This window comes from Tursiops truncatus, chromosome 1, assembly GCF_011762595.2.
Source record: "Tursiops truncatus isolate mTurTru1 chromosome 1, mTurTru1.mat.Y, whole genome shotgun sequence".
Lineage (NCBI taxonomy): Eukaryota > Metazoa > Chordata > Mammalia > Artiodactyla > Delphinidae > Tursiops > Tursiops truncatus.
The window spans coordinates 670,482-691,735 of record NC_047034.1 but is presented as its reverse complement, the minus strand read 5'-3'; the positions used below and the strand labels follow the sequence as shown (position 1 = coordinate 691,735).

At 49.1% G+C, this 21,254-nt stretch overlaps 1 protein-coding gene across 28 annotated transcripts in view; it reads left to right on the top strand.

Annotated features, from left to right (window-relative positions):
- The window catches only part of PPP1R12B (protein phosphatase 1 regulatory subunit 12B), a 211,001-nt gene that overhangs the window by 75,234 nt on the left and 114,513 nt on the right, over positions 1-21,254 (top strand). For 23 of the 28 annotated variants that reach the window (XM_033843065.2, XM_033843002.2, XM_073797947.1 and 20 more), the window contains 2 exons: positions 712-837; positions 6,514-6,696. In XM_033843065.2, the coding sequence (XP_033698956.1) occupies positions 712-837; positions 6,514-6,696 (309 nt within the window). Of the gene's footprint in view, positions 1-699; positions 838-1,059; positions 1,302-1,347; positions 1,389-1,417; positions 3,379-6,513; positions 6,697-8,445; positions 8,657-21,254 lie in introns of those variants that run through there. The other 5 variants (XM_073798426.1, XM_019945573.3, XM_033843437.2 and 2 more) reach the window with 5 other exon arrangements.

Genomic DNA, 21,254 nt, shown 5'->3' with positions numbered 1-21,254 from the left:
TCAGTTAAAATGAATATGGGAATGTTGAGGTATCGCTGCATCTCAGAGCAGAGCCTGGGCTAGAGCCTTGCTTCTCAAGGTGCGGTCCTCCAGCCAGCAGCACCGGGGCCACTGGAAGCCGTTAGCAGTGCAGAGTCTCAGTCCCGCCCAGACCTGCTGAAGTAGATGGGCGCTTGCACAAAGTCCCCTCGGTGGTTGAAAGGCGCGTTAAAGCTTCGGAAGAACTGCCCTGGGGGACCTCCCCGGGTTACCAGCTGTGGTTAGGAAGAGGTGCCAGGGCCACTCCTGGGCGTCGCCCGTGTAGGAAGCTGAGGAGGCTCCTTCACTTGTGCGCACGTCCTCTCTGCCTCCCCCGTCCCGCCTCTGCTTGCTTTGAGCAGCCCACACCGGGCTGACCTGCCAGGCTTTCTAACTGAGGAACGAAGCGGCCCCTCCTTACGAAAGGGCTCCAGATCCGCACCACAAGCAGTTGGTACCTACTGAGATGGGTTGGCTTTGAAGTTGCTAAAAGGAGGCAGACACGAAGCCTTAACCAGTCCCCCATCTGTGCGGGGAGACAGGTGTATGAACACCTGTCTCTTGAAAAGGGCCCCGTTGCTGTCTCTGCAGCCACATGCACTCCGCCTGCCCGGCCCCCCCTCCCAGTTTATGCCGTGCCCTGGGCAGAGGGCGGGGCCAGTGTTTTGTTTTGTGTCCGTCCTGCATCCACAGAGAGTCGGCTGCTCACCTGGTGCGGAGTGGCCCCCCCGCCCGCCAGCTGCGGAGGGACGAAGCGGAGGGGAGTGAATCTCTGCAGACGACCGCCCCTTCCACCTACGTGACAACCTACCTGAAAAGGTACCAGGCTCCAAGGCTGGGAGGTGGTTTCCTTCACTCTGGCCGTGGGCAGATGGGCAGTAAATTGCATGCCTTTTTATACCCAGTTAGCACCACAGAAACGAATCAAGAACTGAATTGCTCTTAGATTTCTTGGGAGTGACATCTTAAGTAATTTTAAATCAAAGTTAATTTCTTTCCCTAACTGAATCAGAGTAAGCTAATTCCAAGTTCTCCCCACAGACAGATCTGAATATATACTCCGTCCTTTCAGTCCTGTAAAATCTTCAGCCAGATATGACTTCGGGTAGACTCTGAGCAGGACTGAATTTAAGTCGCCCTTGCCCGGTAGCCAGCTCTCCTTCCTCAGCTCAAGTCACGCTTTGGGGGGAGGCAGGGAGGGGCCTGTAGGGTGTAGCGGGGGCAGGATGGGGACAGATGTTAATTGCATTAAAAAAAATTTCATATTGAAGCCTGTTAATTTAGGGACTTGAGTTGTTTTTTTTTTTTTATGACTTTAATGGCCCTCAGATCCATCAAGATATGAAACTCGCAAGTCTGGTGCAGAGAAGGTACCTGGGTTTCCTTCCCCTTTTCTCATCTGTATACCCCTTTCTGCAGTTATCTTCTTTGCCATGTACCAGCCAGCAAGCAAGGCACCTTTGCCAGAGCCATTAAGCTATAAGACACACTTAATTAATATTTCCATTTGAACTTCGCTGCTGATGTGAAGGAATCTGATTCTCATTGCTTCCTCTGAATTCTTTCTTCGCTTGTACTCTCTCAACCAAACCCCTCCAACTGCCTCATCATGCCACAGCTTTCATCAGTAGGTTTTTAGGTGATTCTTGGCTACCCTAGCTAGGCACAGGCTTTGGCCACAGACTATGTGTTTGGAATCAAAACCTATTTTCACTTGATAGGAATAATCTCGTCAACCAGTTAATGTCGGAATGTGGAGACTGTGCCATAAATCAAACAACCACTGTCACCTTTTAACGCCCTTCAGTTCTGCAGATACGTCCTGTAAGAGAGGGCTCAGCTTTGAAAGGGAGCAGGTACAATTCATTGATGCCACTGAAGCTTCATCCTACAGCCTCAGTGTTTTTGGCTTTAATGAGGCTGTTGCCTGTTTGTCTTCGAGGGTGAGGCCTTAGTCTGAATAGATAACTTATTACTCGTTGTAGCTGGATCCAAGCTGAAACCAGGACCAAGAAAACTTCTCTAAGAAAAGAATGTTCTAGAACTTAGGAAAGATGAAGGTGGCATCTTCATCTTTAATGTTCAGGCCTGGTGTTATTTTGTGGTAGGGTTGGTGGCTTTCTGGATCCAAGTCATCAGCAGATGGATGGAGTGAGTAGTGTTTGGTTTCACAGATGTCGTTTGGCATAATCATGGTGAACAGAGGAGAGGGGACACTTCTCTTTAGGGTGGGAAGCGTGCTTAATTATGTGAGCATGTTTGAGAAAATATCTACAGCTTGCTCTATACCTTGGACTTCCAAAGCTTTTCTTCTGTAATCCTAAAGCACTTTTTTATTTTACAAATCTTATTTTATGATCTTTCACAAGGAAAGAATCATATACAATCACTGTTTCAAACAGAAAGTGTGGATAGACATTTGTCATTCTTGGACTATGCCAAACCTCAGAAACTTTCCATTTTCAGTCTCCTTATTTTTTAGGCAGAAATTCCTTTTATAACAGCCCAGTAAAATGCATCTTTTGTCGAAGAAGTCTTCCTGGCTTTTTTGGGTCACCCCCGCCTCAAGTGTTTCATTACTATTATAGTCAAGAAGTTTTTTAAAAAATTCTAATCCAAATAATTTTTTGCCGCAGTTGAGATGGTTCCTACCTTTCTTCAGCTGAGACAGGGGAAGGCTGTCCTCTGTTGCCTGTACAGTATTACTTGCTAGACCTAAACCTTGAAATCCTCCCAAGGCGTTTTGGCCTCTGTCCTCTTCTCTACTCTTTAATCCTGAGTCTCTGCTCCAAACCCTCTGCAGATTCTCGGGCTCACTTTAGCTTTTGCAGTGTTGCTTCTGTCTCCGGGAAGCAGCTGGGGTTGCGTGACTTTGTCGGGGGTGTTGGAGTTGTTCTTTCCAGCGCGCTGCCTCTGCCGCCCCCACCCGTGCGCTCGGCTCCCTCCTTTCTGTTGCTCTTCATCTCTCCTCCTCCCCGCGCCTCCCCTCTGTGGGGTGATGGACAGAGGCCTGCGTGCTGCCGGGGCCCTGCTCGAGCTGGGCTGGGCCCCTCCGCTTCCCAGCTGTCGTGCCCTCTCTCCATCCACCTCCTTTAAGCGCGTAGTCTGGGTGGGGAGGTGGTGCTGGGAGGGGGGCGAGCAGCGTGTCCTGAAGGAAGTGACCGTGTGCTGTTTTGCAGTGCGTCCTGTGGTGGACGTAGTGGCCCCTCAAGCCCCTACCTCTCAGCCAATCACAACCCACCTCCTGCTGCCTCACTCATTACCATTGGTTCCTCCAGCTCTGGGGCGGCAGGTGGCAGCCCGCCGCCTGCTCCCCCGCTCCACTCAGTGCAGACACTGCTGCATCTGTGCACCACGCAGGTAAGGCTGCTGGAGTCACATCTGGAGGCTCCAGCCAGGAGACTCCGGACTCCTGGAGAGTGTCCCTGAGTCAGTGAGGACGCTTTTGCTCTGACCTGTGTCGGCCAGGCAGCAGCTGCTCGTCAGGTAACCGTAGGGCATGCTTAGGCCTTGCCTCCTGGTAGCTCTCCCAGCTGGGTTACAACGTAAGGGCCCCAGCTATTGTGCTAAATCGCATGTTACAAACAGCCCACATGTCATTTATACTAATTTCCCAGGAAGTATCAGGAGGAATCTCTTCTGTTTACTCTTCTTGGAAGATGGCATTCAACCCAAATCGAAAGGGACGCTAATTCTTGTCCCAGAAGCCTCCTACAGCCCCCTTCTGAGAATTTCCAGCAGTGAGTGTTTTGCGGCACCCACTGTGGGAAGGAGGAGATGTGTGTTTGTCTCCACTCTGTTGCCGGCTGACACCTTGGTTTCTAGCTCATCTGAGGGGTGGCACGGGCAGAGTGTCATGTGAACCTGGGGCAGAACTTCAGCTGTGGTTGTGAATGTGGTCAGAGATATTTTCCTTTGGGTGCAGCACAGGGGCTCCTCCACTGGGTCTTGTTTCTACAGCTGACACACAAAAAATGAAAAATGTCATCGAGGCCAGTGTTGCAGCAAGGACACGGCTGGTGGTGGTGCCCGACTGGTGCCCGACTGGCCACTGGGTTTCTTTTCCTGACAAAAGTGGGGCTCATTTGTTTGGCCAGGTGGGGTGGCTTATGATGGACTGCTTCTAACAATACTGTATGATTATTTATACATTTACTAGGCCCCATAACAATCCATTTGCACAGGCATGGTTAACGCTAGCCCCACAGATGGAGACACTGAAGCACAGAGAGGCTACTGATTAATTCAGAGCGAGGCCTGGGAAAGAATGGTAATGGCCACCCTTTGTTGAACCCCAGCGTGTGCCAGGCATGGGGCTCGTACTGTACAGAATTACATCAGGACTTGCTTTACTCACACATAACAGTGTATCCAAATGATACTGACTAGGTTTATTTTAAAGGTTTATTTTTTTTCTCTCAGTTAAGACAGTCCAGAAATAGGCAGTGCTGGCACATAGCCCCAGAGCCACCAAAGGCTCTGTGTTCCTTCTGTCTTTCCGCTTCACAATGTTTAGATTGTGGCTTCCATTTCCATGGGTTGCCTAATGGTCCAAAATAGCTGCTAGCGTTCTAGCCATCATGGCTGTATTCTAGGCAGGGAGGAGGAGGAAAGGGGGAAGTATGCGAAGAGGGAATGCCTCTGAACTGAGAATTTCCCCAGACGCACTGATCTTCTGCTCGTGTCTCCCTGGCCACCTCTAGCGACCAGGGAGACTTTGAAAAGTGTGGATTTTTAGCTAGGCACATTGATGCCTTGAATAATAGGGTCCTGTTAGTAAGGAGGGAAAGGGACATGAACATGGGTGAGGCAGCTGGCTGTGTTACATGTGGTCCTAAAGAGCCCTCCAGTGTATGGGACATTATCCTCATTTTATGGATGAGGAAGCTGAGACCAAAAATATGATGATCTGCCCGAGGTCACTCGGCCAGGAAGGAACAACCACGGCAGGATTGGAGCCTGGATTTGTGCGTTTGGGGGCTCTTTGCTTTTTCACTATTTTCTTTCCACTGAGTTTATCTTTTATTGTGGGCACTATACTGAGTGTTCCACAGACATTTGATTTAACCATCACAAGATCCCTGCAGTTCAAGGCAGCATTATCCCCATTTTACAGGGAAGAGATCGGAGAGGTTACACTCAGAGCCTCCGATCCCTGCTCTGGAGCTTCTTCTGTTCGGATCCTAACAACCTCCTTGTAAAATTATATACTTCAAAATAATAGTAAGAATCCTATTCTGTAGTTTGACAAATAAGATCCTTGGCATTTCTCCAGCATAAGAAATTGCAGAGACCGAAGCATGTTATTAAGCTAAAAGGAATTCCATGTAAGGTTTCGATAAGTGTAATGATTTTATAGCTTTGTTCCTGGCTGATTTTGTTAGTGCTTCCTATAGGCTCATACATCTTGTAAGTCTGAGGAATTATTTGCCTTCATTTTTTAAATAAAAAAATGAATGTGAAATTTCACCTTTTTTCTGAGCTATTAATTGCTTCTGGAGAAGTGGCTTGTATTTTTTAGATACCACTTCAAAACTGTTCTAATTTTATACTGGCATCTAGGTACCATATTTAGGTTTTTATGATCTGATTAATTCTTTCAAGCTTATTATAATAATGTGATTATTTGAAAATGAGCTTATAGCTCCTTATAAGCATTCTGGTAATTCTAAGTAGGTAAAAAAAAAAACCAGATTTTTAGCATTCATTATTTTCATTTCTTTCTCCATCTTTGTGAGTATCAATTTTGGATCTCTGTTACCCCAGCAACAAGCTGTGACATCACAAATGATAGCTTTTTGGGTGGAAAGCCAATGGTTGATCTCAACTCTTTGTTAAGAAACAAAGGTCTTGTTTTCATGTAAATGAATGTAATTGTACAGCTTGCTGTTGGAAAGTCTGTAGTTAAGGTTGCGTGTAGAATCCTGTTAGTTTTGGTTTCAGTCTCTCCTGTCTGCAGTTACGAATACGGACAATCAGGCATTTGGTTCCGTGGAAAGAGAGCAGTTGCTAAGCTAGGTGAGGTTGCGGAGTGTCTGTCGAGTGTATCTGGGTGATCCAGGAGGACGGCCGTCCGCTGTGAGGCCACCACAGGCACTCACTGCCCGGGACTGAAGGGCAGTGACGTGATCGTAAGTGACTTCAGTGTCTGTTGTGTGTGTGTGGAGACCAGATGGTGCTCAGGACTCATTCAGAGCTCTCTCGCATGTGTCACTATCTTGCCTTGTGCCATAGCTAATCAAAAAACAATTTTTTTCTAATCTCAAGTAAAAAATATTTTCCGTAAAACATAACTGCTTGGGCAGAAGATATCAGACGGAAAGCGTAATCACTGTTCTAAGATTTAAGAGCTCAGAATTAAGAAAGCAGACCAACCCCAGACAAATTCTGAGCGAGAAGATTCTCTGGGTAAACCCACCTCGAAGCTCTGTCTCTACCACTGCGTTGTGTGCGTGCCTGACCGTTCTCTTTCTGCTTGTGTCCTTTTGATTTCAGGCCTCCTTACAAATCCCAGGCTGACTCCGCAGCGGAGAGAACAGTAGACGGTGTCTCTTGCGGCACCCCGCTCTGTGTGATCACGAATCGCCCCCCACCTAGCACTGCCAATGGGGTTACAGCTGCCGCTCTGCTCTCCACTCCTGGAACGGACTCCTCTGTGGAAGCCAGGGAGAGGAGGAGGTGTGTTACGACTGATGTCACTTGTGGGGTTCTGCTTTGAGGTAGTAGGTAGCGGGGTGGGCGTGAAGTGTTTTCCCCAGCCGCACATACTTCTGTGAAAACGAGTCTTCATGTTACAGCGTGGGTTTTCTCTTTTGCCTCTGGGAGATTTTTGGTGGAGATCTTAATTCTTTCTGATTATTTAACGTAGGTACTTCTTCTGTTATGGATCTGTGGGCATTTCTTCTTTCTGTTTGTCTTACGAGAGAGATGGCTGTCAGGCACTGTTTCCCCCTTTTGTGACGGAGCAGCTGAGCAGAGAGAAGTGTCTTTGGTTTGGCTCTGGTGGTCCACGACGACTGCTGGCAGCAGAGAAGGGCAGTGATATGATAAAAGGCTCAGAGAAACGGAGCTAGGATGTGCAGTTTTGATGAATCTGAGACGAATACCAGAAAAGGAAGTGGATGGCACATGATGATACTGTAGAGGGATGGTGGCCAACTGTTCTGCAGGCTCCTTGGAGGGATGGTGGGAGCAGCCGTGAGCGGACCTCAGAGAGATCTAAGGCAGGAGCTAAGAGAACCTTCTGAGACAATGGAAGGTGTGACCAAGGAGAGCAGGCCATTTTCTTCCACTAGAAGAAGTGGTAAAAATAGAATGCATTCCATTTGGGAGTTTCAGATCTACATAAAGACTGAAGCCATAATTATCCCTTTTTTAAGACTAGAAAAAGAGGTCAAATCTTACCAAAATTTAGATTTCACTTTGACTTCATTTTATTTTGAATATCCAAAGGAAGGAGGTGTATATTTCCGAGTGTCTATATGTGTAACAAGGCAGCGTGTCGTTTCAGCTACAAGGTACAATGAGTTAAACTTTTTAGACATTCGTTTATCATAAAGATAGCTCTAAGACTTGCATCTTGCGAAGAAACAGAAGGAAGATGTTAAGTTGAAAAAGAGTGTTTTTCTTCCTTTCCTCCCTTTCTTTTTTCATTTCTTTACGTACAACTTGAAGAAATTCCATTTTCTGGGCTAAGAGATTGCAGAGCTAACAGTTGTCATCTTTTAATAGGCTTACAGCCAGGAAAGTTTTAATAAATCAATCTTCAATATTTAATGTCTATGTATTTCATAGCTCAGACGTTACTTAGATACTGTTAGTTTCATCTAGAAACTAAATGCGAAAGCAATCTTTCATTAGCTGGGGAAAAAACTCCCTTTAAAAACTCCTTCTGAGCCGAGACAAGTGAAATGAGTTAAATTCATCATTAAGATCATGGTCCCTGGAAGGATGCGTAAACCAGGTTCTTTATCAAACTGCATTATTAAATATTTAGTTGCATGAACCATTATTTAGAGAAATCTAGAGAAACGATTGCTGTCTTCTGGGCATTTTATAACCTGTGATCAGTAACCTGTTACAGATTGTGATTTTTGTTTTAGAAGTTTTATTCAAGCCACAAATATTTATTGAGTACCAGCCGTGTGCCACATGTTTTATAGAACTAGGATGTCTTTCCTCAAGGAGCAGCAAATGTAAGAATAAAAGAATTGGGTCAAGATAGTAATGAATTGTAATATAAATGTGGTATATCAAGATGAGTGCACTTTAGGGATGGCACAAAATAGGTATAGATATTCGTTAGATAAATAATAATTATTAGATAATAAAATAAATAGCTGGCACAAGATAAATAGCTGGGAGCGTATTAGATAAAGAGCTGTTGGACTCAGTCAGTTGATCTGTAGCAGCGTTTATTCCTTCCAGAATTTGCTGAGCACCTGCTGTTGCCAAGTACTGTGACAAGCCCAGACCGCACAGCCATGAGCTGATGAGTATGGTCTGAGCCGCTGCGAAGTGTATACGCTAGTGAAGAGGAACGAGGGTGATTACACTTGTGATAGATGCTGTGCGTGGTGCTTTACAGAAGATCCGCCTACTGTAGACTCGCCTTCTCGGGCTGGGGGGGGTGGGGTCAGAGAAAGTCCCCCTCGGGGTGTGATGCCCGAGTGAGAACTGCAGGGCAGATAACAGCCAGGGGAGGGGGAGGGGCGGGCGTTCCAGGCAGAGCAGACAGCCACCGCAGAGACACCAAGGCGGGGGACGGTGCTCGATCCTTCGGAGACGCTGGAAGGAGACATGGTGGCTGGAGTGTAGCGAGTGAGGGACAGAGCCGTCTGCGGTGAGGCCCGCGGCGCAGGCAGGGCTCCGTGATGCAGCTCACCCCCAGCGAGGAGGTTGTGGGTTTATGTGCCGAGAACCATGGTGAGCCACCGGAAGAGTTTTTTGAACCGCTTTGCAGAGATGTGCTTCACACAGCATGTAATTCACCAGTTCAACGCAGCCATCACCACAGTCAATTTTAGAGCATTTTCATCACCTTAAAAAGAAAGCCCGTAGCCTTCAGCTGTCGCCACCCCGTCTCCCCCTGCCCCCGAGGCCTAAGCAACCACTCCTCTACTTTCTGCTTCTGTCAAGTTGCGTGCTCTGGAGATTTCATCCAAATGGAATCAGTATGTGGTCTTCTGTGACTGGCTCCTTTCCCTCAGCAGCGTGTTTTCAAGAGTCATCTGTGTTGTGGCGTGCATCAGTACTTTATTCTTTTCATGGCCGGATACTGTTTCGTTACGTGGATATACTGCATTTTGTGTGCCATTCGTGGGGTGGGGGACATTTGGGTTGTCTCCACCTTTCAGCTATTTGAAGAATGTTATTATAAACATTCATGTACAAGTTTTTGTGTGAACATATGTTTTCATTTCTCTTGGGTGTGTACGTAGGAGTAGAATTTCTGGGTCATCTGTCAGTAGAAGGTTTGAGACAAAAAAAAAAGTTGATGTGACTTACATTTTAAAAAATTCTGCCTTTTAAACTCTGGTTGCAGTAGTACATATGAAGTGGACAGGGGAAGAATGGACAGGAATGGATGTGAGATGACCAGTTAGGACACCCCTGCAGAGGAGCGAGCGTGAAGAAGACCAGTAGCTGGCACTGAGGTAGTCGTTGGAGGAGACGGAAAAGAGTGAATGTGCTCAACGTTTGTTTAGGAGGTGGTTCCAGCAGCACGGCAGACAGGCCCACAGGGCCCTGTTCCTATTATAAACAGACGAAAGGGTGGCTCAGTTCAGAAGAATGAAAGAGAACTCCCAGCTGACAAAAATGAAGAGACCCCAGAAGCCAGAATGGTCTGAGTGGCCCAGGGTGGAATGAGACCTGGAGCCTGGAGGCTCTGGTTTAGCGCCGTGGGTGGATGTAGGACGCGTGGCTGTGGACCTGGCTAGGCTTGGATCCACCACCAAGAACCTGAGTAGAGCTGGAATTCTCAAAGGGCTGCCCAGTTCTTTGCCCATGGTCCAAAGATGTGTCAAGAGTCCAGGCAGGTTTTTTTCTTAAGAATATATATAGGGACCTCCCTGGTGGCACGGTGGTTAAGAATCCGCCTGCCAATGCAGGGGACACGGGTTTGAGCCCTGGTCCGGGAAGATCCCACATGCCACGGAGCAGCTGAGCCCATGCGCCACAACGACTGAGCCTGTGCTCTAGAACCTGTGAGCCACAGCTACTGAACCTGCATGCCAAAGCTACTGAAGCCCACGTGCCTAGAGCCCGTGCTCCGCAACAAGAGAAGCCACCACAATGAGAAGCCCGCGCGCCGCAACGAAGAGTAGGCCCCGCTCGCCGCAACTAGAGAAAGCCCGTGCGCAGCAACAAAAACCGAACACAACCCCAAAATTAATCAATCAGTCAATCAATCCACTTCTTACCTAAAAAAAAAAAAGACTGTATATATATATATATTTTGGTTTTTTTTGGTTTTTTGCGGTACGCGGGCCTCTCACTGCTGTGGCCTCTCCCGTTGTGGAGCACAGCCTCCGGACGTGCAGGCTCAGCGGCCACGGCTCACGGGCCCAGCCGCTCCGCAGCATGTGGGATCTTCCCGTACCGGGGCACGAACCCGTGTCCCCTGCATCGGCAGGCGGACCCCCAACCACTGCGCCACCAGGGAAGCCCTATATTTTTTAAAGAATATGTTTATATATTCTTTCTGAGATTCTTCTCCAGTATAGGTTATTACAAGATATTGAATACAGTTTCCTGTGTTATACAGTAGTCTTTGTTGTCAGAAAAATCTTTTGTGGGATATTTTTACTACCCATATAGTTTGGAAATCCCAAGCCAAGAATTTAACATAGGAAGTAGGTCTGTACTCTTAAAATTTGGGGGCCATCATGGCACAAACAAATTCAAAGATACCTTGAAGATAAACACATCTTCAACCTGGGGCCCAAGGGATTTCTGTACAGCAGTCCCCACCAGAGACAAACTCACAGAACACTGTGAACACTGGAGAGGGAGAGGCACCATGAGGGAGAGCTCCCGGGCAGGGTCTAGATGCTCAGGATGCAGACGAGCGGCAGACAGCAACCTCAGACTGTGACTTCAGTCGGTGATGTCGACAAAGATTAGTCAGTTGATCTCAGAAAGAAGCGGAGCATTTTATTTGAGCCAGATTTGAGGGTTATAACCCGGAAGAACATCTCAGCGAGCTCCAAGAACCGTTCCTCCCGTTAGAGGTCACGGCACAGTAGCGTAAGTTCTTGAGACACAAGGCTGTACGCGAAATGACGTCTTATTGACAGGTCACACAAGCCACGTCTGAGCGTCATCGTGGCCCCATCAAGAAGGAAGGTTATCTCTAAGGCGCTGTCTCGTTGCTGCTGGGAGAACACTGCTCTTCGTGGCTGAGCAGGTGTTCCTGCCGACGGAGGTTTGGTCGATGTAAAATGCAGATACGCCCTGCACAGTAAGGGGGAGAGTGGGGCCAGAGGGCAGAGCAGATGTGCTTATGTTTGAGTTGTTCTTGCCTTGCCATAAGATATGAACTTGATTTCACAGTAACAATAGTTAGAAGTGACCAGCTGTACTAAAGCTAGAGCGAGCATCTAGAGGAGCAGTGAGGTAAGTGCATCAGGAGTAGCTGTTGAGACAGAAGATGTTGCAGACGCACTGAGGTATCTGGTAGAGAGCTGCTACGGGAACCTGCGTGTGTAAGGCGTCTAACAGCCGTCTAGGGAGAGGCTGCCGTGTGCCCGGTGCAGGGGCGTTACAGATCCAAGGTCAGGGAAAAGCTAGAGCGTGTCCGTGTGGAAGGCAGCTCAGAAGCTGCAGCACAGTGTCCGATGTGGGAACAGAGCGGGTCTGGAGTAGAGGGGCAGGGAAGGGGCTGCAGAGGAGGTGCCTGGGCTTGAGTTTTGAGAGGCTGGTCGTAACAGGAGGGTGGTATTTTAGAGGGACCTGAGAAATTTTTAAACACAGGTAAACACAGGTTGCTCCAAAACCTGGGGATCGCTCCTCTCCAGGGCGTGGGGCTGGTTAGAATTTGCACAGTTGCCAAATTTCTGTGTCCATCGATTAGTTTTGTTTTTTCACAGAAACCTGACTGGTACTCCATTGGGAATACTTTGGAAATTGTGGCGCTAGAGAGAGGTGGGCAGGAACCACATGGTGTAGTTTCTGTCTGTGCTGTGCTGAGAAACTTGAACTTCCGCTCTCAGAGCTGTGGACTGGAGTGCTTTCAGCCGGGGAATGGCTTGATCGAATAAAACGTCATTTAAGCCTTTACAGAATTAAAGCCGTTTAATTCAGTTTCTCCTTCAGACAAACACACGCTGAAAGAAAACAAGCACATGTTTTGAAAACAGCTAAATTTCCCTTCTGAAAGAGCATGCTGGGTACTAATTCTTCTCGTGAAGCCGCAGCTTGCTCTGTAACCAGCTCCTTGTGGAAGCATTTTGGCTCTTGCTGGGAAATGGAGGCCTGGAGCCTGTGTTGACAGGTCCCGTTGGAAACAATTAGCGTCAGGCAAATGGGTCTTGAAACTGGCCATAGCAAGCCCTGACCAGCAGAAAAGTCATCTCAGAAAGAATCCCTGTTTGCGGGGTAACTAGAGCTCGTGCATTGGGGTGTGGGTCTTCCCATGGAACCGGCGCACCTGACTTTCCTTTTCTGAGCCGGGTTTGTTCGAAGAGGGGGAAGTGGGCGCGTGTAGCACTGTCCGGGGGTGGGGTGCGGCTCTCCGGGAGTGGGGGGCCCTTCACTCAGCCTGTGAACTACACATATGATTACAGACGCATCAGGAGGCAGGGCTGGATACAGTGGTCATTATGGTACCAAACCGTGATCAACACGGAAAAGTGATCAACACGGAAAGGTGAACACTAGACTTTTCTGAGGGATGATGGGTAATTTTTATTTTATTTTTATTTTTTTCCTGTATTTTCCAAAGTTCCAGAGTGATGAAGAATCGCCATTGTAATGGGGGTGGGGGGGCAGATGAGCTTGAAAAAAAATTAATCCTGTGGACAACAGTCTCTATTATGATGTAAGTCTGTGAAGGTGGCCACAGTCATTGAAGAGTAGACACAGGAGTCAAGCGAGTCAGGATAATTTATGCAGGATTCTAGGTAATGTGTGATTTTGTTACGTAAGCTCAGGGCAGGACCTCTGAAAGTTCATTACTTTTGAGAAGGGCACAATCTTGGATTTACAAAGTTCCTTTTTAAAATTTTGTTTCTTTTTCTTTGTTTTTTTTTTTTTTTTTCTGAAAAGCTCCCCTGTGACCAGTGTGTTCCTTTTACCTGATGGAAAGGAAGAGGCGTTATGCCCCTGTTTTGCAGATGGAAATGCCGAGGCCCTAAGAGCATGGAGTGATTTGCCTGATATCACACCTTGAGTCAGGCACAGTGGAGACCATAACTCAGGCCTCTTTTTCCTTCGCATTGAACTCACTAACCATTTCTTCTTTTGGATTAAAAAGTTTTGGTCCAGGGGCCAGTCCGTCTCCATCAGTGCCTGGAGCACGGCAGCCTCTGCCTTCATGGCACTCTGATCACTGCATCCCATTTTGGGGTTGCTCCTGAGGACGGTAGAAACCACCAGCGTCCTCCGATTGTGAAGGGGTTGACTGGGCTGGCGGATGACAGGGTGGAGAGGGCACATGGCATGCAACTGGCAGAAGGCGACAGGGTGTCAGGGCAGGCAGCAGCTGTCGCAGGGCGTGGTGGCTGCCTTCATTCCGAAAGCCCCAGGTTTTCCTTAGCAACAGTGTCAACAGTGTCAACAACTCCCGGGGCTAATGTTGGAGTCTGCGGGCTCCCGCCTTTGATCCTCTCGCCCCAGCCCTGAATTTTACACCTTCTTTTTTATTGGTGCCCTTTCTTTTCTCGTAGAAATGGCCAAAACGGTTTTTCTCTACAAGAAGCTAAAGTTATTTGTCTTTCCCAAATAGCTCACATGCGACTTGCTTTGTTTGGTCTCTTTACGGCCGAGTCATATATACCACATGTGTCGACCTTCTTGAATCCTTTGGGGTCTTTATAAGCTGGGTAGTTATTCCACTAAGTGAAGCTGTCAGCAGATTAATTTGGCATCATCTTTGGAATGTCAGAAATTTAAACCAAGTAATTAAACACTGAGTCATGGTTTTTTTAAGTTGTTTGACTCATCTCCCTGTCTCCAAGCTAAAGTCAGGCAGTTGTCAATTCAAGGAGGTGTTCTAGAGAAGAGGTTCCCAAGCTCCTCCAGCCTCTCTCAGTTCTTGTTCTGAAACGAGTGTTTTCTTTCCCTAAGAGACCGCAGCAGTGCTGAACTTACCAGGCTTTTCTCTGCTGGTATAAATAGTTCTCTCTCTTCCTAACTAGGAACAGGAAGAGAGTGAAATGTATGTAGCAGTCGGTACATTCTCTTAAGTATTGCCATGCTGGGGGTTTCTGGGTTGCTTGTATGATTAGTATTATGTTAGCTCATTAGCTGTTAAAGATTACGCTTGCTTGACTCCTTTCTTGCTATAGTTAGGAAGACAGTTTTTGCTGTTCTGTCACCGAGCACATGCCATGTCGTGCAGCGTTGGGTGTTGTTGATTCTGGGGGCCGCTTTTTTCACGTCTCACAAGCTCCGCCGTCGGGACATCTCATCATTGCCAGTTGTCATCCCCACACGTGTGTGAATTTGGTCATCAGTGCTCACGTTACTTCTACTGGGTTATGTGCATTGCTGGTACTAAATATGTCTAAATAAGTCTGAAAGATCCCTTTCAATAACTATTAAATTAAGTAACTTTTAAATGGTGACAAAAGAGCATGTGTGATTGACACCTGATTGGCACCGCTTCCCTTTCTCAGGGGTAAAGTGCTGGTGCGCCTGAAGTTGATGACGGGCCAGATCTGATGGCACTAGTTAGCCAGCGGGAAAGACGCTGTTGGTCTGTATTTAAAAACACCAAGTGCGAAGTGACTATACTGCATGTGGGATCTCTTTTTGGGGTGATCAAAATGTTTTAAAATTGATTATGGTGATAATTGCATAACTGTGAATATACTGAAAGCCACTGAATGGTACACTTAAATGGGGATGTGAACTATATCTCAGTAAAGCTGTTTAAAAATAACACTCGGACCATTTCGCCCCACTCAGCGGTTCTGGAAAAGAAGACCTGGTTGGTGCCTGCTGAGAGTTACTACAGTAAGATGGAAGGGCCTGGAATTTAGAAGGCTTATTATCTTTTTTTGTATTTCTGTTGCTAAACACAGCTACTGAGACATGAACCCTCTTCATTTCCAGAGACAGTGGCGTTTGTCACACAGTTCCTCAGCACACCACCTAACAGTTCAGGAGTGGCGGCTTAAAAATGCCCCCTCCCCCGCCCCGGGGCTTCCCTGGTGGCGCAGTGGTTGAGACTCCGCCTGCCAAGGCAGGGAACACGGGTTTGTGCCCCGGTCTGGGAAGATCGCACATGCCGCGGAGCGGCTGGGCCCGTGAGCCATGGCCGCTGAGCCTGCGCGTCCGGAGCCTGTGCTTCGCGACGGGAGAGGCCACAACGGTGAGAGGCCCGCGTACCGCAAAAAAAAAAAAAAAAAAAGAAGCCCCCCGCCCCCCCCCACCCCGGCCACAGGACACACGCATTCCAAAGGCAGCCAGGAAGCCACAGAGCCTCTGGCAGCTCTGCCCCAGCTCCCAGCCACTTCGGAGTACAGCCAGAAGTCACCGGACACCTGCTGCTCAAAGCTCTTATCAGCCATGTGTTTACAGTCAATCTCCTTCTGATAAAGTGGTTCTTTTTTCAGAGCTGTGAGTGTTGGTGACATGTGGGAGGGACCAAAATTTTGTGTCCTCACTCAAGCCCCCCCCATACCAGGTGATTTTCCCATGTTGGAAGAAGATGGTCGCTTGTGACCACCTCACAAAACGAGCTCTAGTGTTTACTAGGGAAGGACAGCCGGAGGAGTGGGCACTTTTTCAACAAATTGGGCTTCTGCGAAAGCTGCTGCATGGGTGTGTGGCTGATGTGTGTGAGGCGCTTGACCTCTCACCTGTGATGGTTTGATCTGGCAGTGGAGTCCTTGCCGTTCCCGGTTTTATGGAAACAGGAGGCGCGGGAAGTTGATCTTTGTGTTCTGGGTTTGCGGGCCGACTGGTGTGCCGAGCTGGGCTCCAGTGAGCACTGGGCCTGGAGGGGCAGGAGCCGCAGGTGAGTATCTGCTTGGCAGCTCTGATGGCCGAGAGCGCCTTTCTGCCCTCCACCCTCATCTCTCTGGCGGTTCTTTGGGAAGCTGGCTGGTAGCGCACACCATTTGGGTGCTATGGTTGGGGTGGGGGATGGTAAGAATAAGATGCAGTGTTTGGAATAACCAGTTGGGAACTATTCTGGTTTTTCTTCCTATTCCTAATTGATTTAAACCTGTGCACTGACTTAAGGATCCCATCCAAGAGATTAGAGTGGCAGAGGACGGTTAAGAATTTCAGGAAGTAGAAACATGCATCTCTTTTTTTTTTTTTGCCGTACGCGGGCCTCTCACTGTTGTGGCTTCTCCAGTTGCGGAGCACAGGCTCCGGATGCGCAGGCTCAGCGGCCGTGGCTCACGGGCCCAGCCGCTCGGCGGCATGTGGGATCTTCCCGGTCCGGGGCACGAACCCGTGTCCCCTGCATCGGCAGGCGGACTCTCAACCACTGCACCACCAGAGAAGCCCCCATGCATCTCTTTTTAAGGGGAAACTGGTATCAGTAATGTTATACTTAAGTTGGATAGTAGTACACAGGTGGTGGTTGTATTGTTTATATCCTTTATAGCTTAAGTATTACATAGTATATATTTTAAGTAAATAAGATGGAAAAAATGTCAGATATTTAGCGCAATTACAGAGAGAAGCTGGTTTAGGTATGTGAAGGCATAGATCGCTCCTTGAGTTGGCCTTTGAACAGGAAATGATAAAATGAAGAGACTAACTCATTGAGGTCTGGGTAAAAGCACTTTGCTTACTACAAACTGTACAGTCAGATTGAATCTTTTTCTATTTCATTTTTTTCATACTTTATTTTTAATTTTATTATTATTTTTGGCTGCATTGGGTCTTCGTTGCCGTGCAGGGGCTTTCTCTAGTTGTGGCGAGCAGGGGCTACTCTTCTTCGCAGTGCGTGGGCTTCTCACTGCGGAGCACGGGTGCTAGGCGCGCGGGCTCAGTAGTTGTGGAACGGGTGCTCAGTAGTTGTGGCTCGAGGGCTCTAGAGCTCAGGCTCAGGAGTTTTGGCGCACGGGCTTAGTTGGTCCACGGCATGTGGGATCTTCCCAGACCAGGGTTCGAACCCATGTCCCCTGCCTTGCCAGGCGGATTCTTAACCACTGAGCCACCAGGGAAGTCCCAATCAGGTTGAATCTTAATGGTAATAAATGTTTTCCCATACATGTAAGAAGTTTCCTCATTGATCTTGGTTGCTCAGAGGACCAGATTGTAGACAGTTCAAAATGGGGCTGAGTCAGGCATTTAGGAGCCCCTGCTGCTGGCCGTCATCGCAGCCCCACGGGGAGACTGCCTGCTGGACCGCTGCCCAGCCGCCAGAGCTGGGCTCTTCTCTCCCTGCTCCTCCTCTCCTTCCTGTGTTGTGTGCCTTTGGCGATCGTGCCACTTTGTGTTCCCTGAAAGTGTTTGATGTCCACGCTGACCCTTCTTTCTGGGACAGCCTTCTGCCACCTTCTCTGCTGAGCAGAGTTCTGCTCGTACCGTAGGAGCTCCTGAGGTTCACCCCCCTGCCGGCTTCCTGTTCCCCCAGCCCCAGGCTGAAGCCAGGGTTCTCTTGCCAGTGTTCTTCTGTGGCCCTGTCCTTAGGGCTGGTCCAGCTGACACCCCTGCATCGGGAGCTCCGGGAGGTGCTCTTTCTGCTGGGTTTTCTTCGTACCACAGAGCCCACTTGCTCAGCAAGGTGTCGGGTAAACGGGTGGGGATGAGCAAGCCGCTGTGTAGTGATCCTGGTGTCCAGAGGGGGGCAGCAGAGGCACGTCTGTTGATCCACTTCGCAGAAGGCTGGCTACCCAAGACCCCGTTCTGTGTCTGGCTCCGTGTGCCGGTAAGCACACCAGCCCCATTCCACTTCAGGTGTTCTAATGTAGTCAGAGAAGGTGTGTCCTGGCAGGTGGAGGTTCCTTCACGTGAGAGCAGCAGGCACAGGTGACAGCCCCCCAGGCTGCGAGGCAAGAGCCCTGGTTTGCTCTCCAGCTGAGTGCACAGCTTATGCGTCGAGGTTGCCTTTTAACTTCTGAATCGGTCCCTGTGGAGTTAGGAGGTGGCTGTTCGCGCATTCAGCGCTGTGCAAGAACTGCAGGTACGACACGAGAGAGGCCTGCCTACCTTGTGCCCTCGAGACTGAGGACGCCAGGTACACGCCTTGGAAACCATGAGGCCGCGTGGGGGGTAGACCCTCGAGGGCAGACTGTGTAGGTGGCGTACTGCGCTCCTGGAGGAGAAGGCGGGTCCTGTGAGACGGGGGGCTGTGGCGGCATCTCAGGTGGCCCCAAACATGCGAAACGTTTAGAGTGGGTTAGAGAATTAGTGTTCTGAGTGGTTACCGTACGCCAGAACTCCCTAGATGCATTTAATCCTCATAGCTTTGTGAGACGAATAATATTATTTTCTTCAATACATATAAGAAAAGGCTCAGATGACGGGCCCTGCCCACAATCAGAGCCAGCAAGTGACAAAGCCAGGATTCAAAACCGGGTCTTTGGGACTTCACAGCCCACGTGTTCTGACCCCACCGGTCCGTGTCCGAGGAGCCGGTCTCCCCTGGGCCATGGGATAACGTCCGCTGGCACTGTGGGCACAGGGGTTAGGCTCTCTTGATGTTTTGTTCTTTGAAGGAAATGGGTATCTGTCTTGGGAGAAACCACTTCTGAAAACAAAGTAAATTGAAAGCTTTCCGTCCTCTCTGGAATCCGAATGGGGAATCCAGGCTTTTGGAAACCAACTGAGGCATCGTCCTGTCGGCCATCAGGCTGGTCCAGCATTCTGTGCTGGGTGCAGGGAGTTTCCCTTGGGAAGGATCCCAGAGCCGGGGCGCACAGTGTTTCCCAGACGGAGCAGCAAGAGCTCACCGGGGACGGGGACAGAGGCGCACCCACCCACGTGCCTGTCCCCCCACCTTCTCCCTGTCTCTCTCGAGGGAGGGCTCTGACCCCACTCTGTCCCCCACCTCCCGCCCCCTCTCCAGCCCGCCGAATCGGAGCCCTGCCCCCTCGCCCGTCCGGCGCCTGCACCGCGGACCCTCCGTGCCCTTGGTCGTGGGCCACTGCCTTCTGGAGCCTGTGTCTTCCACGACCTCTGGTTCCAGTCTTCCCTGCCCCTCCGTTCTTCCCCGCCACCCCTGCTCTGCGCTCTTCCAGCCCTTCCGCCTCGGCAGGCAGGCGCCTGGGGCTTCCTGGGCTTCCTCCTCTTCTCCTCCCAGGACCCTCCTGAGCTGCCGTTGCTGCTCTGCCGCCCCTGCATCACTCGGGCCTCCCTGCGGAGCTTCCCAACACCACATGTACATCGGCGCCTGACTTCCGGCAGCCGTATCTGGCCATTCTTTTCCTTTCCCGTACATTTCTTCATCTGTTTAAAGTATTGCTGCAGGTATGCATTTCCTTTAGTTCCCAGGTCCTCTTTAGAACAAGGGTGTAAACAAATAAACCAAACCACTCCCTTCCCTCTGACCCTAAAAGGCAAGAAAGAGCCTTTCTTGTTAGTTAATGGCTAAGCTGACACTAGAACCCAGGAACACCCATTCCTAGTTAGAAACGGCGAGGTAAACCTGCACTAACGCCTGGCCGCCGTGTGGGCTGCGTCCTCTGCAGGAGAATTTGGTCCCTCTTGTCACCTGTCCCTTCCAGCTTGTCCGGGATGGCCGTACTGCACGTGAATGGCAACCTCTGGAGATATGAAAGCATCCTTTTCCAAGATAGAGTGTTGATGATGGCAGACTTTGGAAAACATCAGGGGACACTAAGAGAAGCCTAACATAAGACAATACTCCCCTCCTGGTATTGCTAGATTTGGAAAAAGAAATGTCTTGCTGCACGAATCCACACAGCTGGGGTGCGGTGGCGCTAGGTGAAGAGCCCGTTTTCGTGTGGTGTGATGTCAGAAAAGCTGTGCTGGAGCCAGGCGACCAGTCCTACTCCCTTTAGGTCTCACCTGACAATGCTGTGACCTTGGGTGGGTACTTTAGTGTTTCCTTGGGCCTCAGTCAGCTCTTCTGTAAAATGGGAATGATTTTATCCTCTCTGCCTGAAGTCTTGAAATTAGATCATGTGACTCCTCAAACTCACAAAATCTTTAGCCGCAGGTCCGTGCTCTGTTCTTCTCTGGCTCATCCCCCTGCCCTGTAGCTGTCCCTGCGTGCTTCCAGGTTGATCTTTAGGAAGTTCCTTCTCGCCTCCCTGAAATGTACCTGTGCCTGTGCCACCTCATACACAGGATGTAGTCCGAGGAGTGACAGGCCCTGGTAGAGGACCAGTAGACATTCGGTAATTAAGGACCGCAGCATCCCGAGTGCTATAAAGACATGCACTCAACTTGGTTCCTGCCCCGTTTGAAGTTAACCCTTAAGTACCATTGCGTCTTCACAGATTTTAAATGTAGGACTCTCTAAAGCTATTCCAAAAACCAGTTTCCTGTTAGTGGGTTCTGGATGAGAGATTATCCTCTCATCATTCTGGGGAAAACAGCTTTGTACTCTCCCTGGAAATCTTCTTGGTTATTTTCCTTTCATTCTTCTAGTTAAAGTAGCTTTATTTTACTTAGCCCTTCAAACCTGCATGGAGAATATTTTCATGGGCATTAAGACCGCTTCCCAATGAATTATCCATTTCTGGGAAAATAATTAAGGGGAACTGTTTATTGGACTAGTTGGGATGGATATTAGAGCACCTTTCTTTCTTTCCCAAATCACCACGCGGAGCTATTAACGTGGGGATGGAAACAATGCAGCAGGAGTGGTGGTGATGCGAGAGTAACAGCCAGGCCGTCCTGAACACTTGCGCCTGGTCCTCACAGCAGCCCTGCTGATTTCTGCTCATAATCCTGTTGCAGCTGTTAATACCTTTGCTGCACAAGACACTTGGGTTTAGAGTGCTTAAATCTTTTATCCGGGGTCAGCTAGCAAGGAAGTTGAGGAGCCAGGGTTCAAACCTAGGCGGTCTGATTCCCATGTCAGGATACTTTATCTCCACACTGTACTTGTCAGAAGATAGTCTAGGTCCTTTATTATG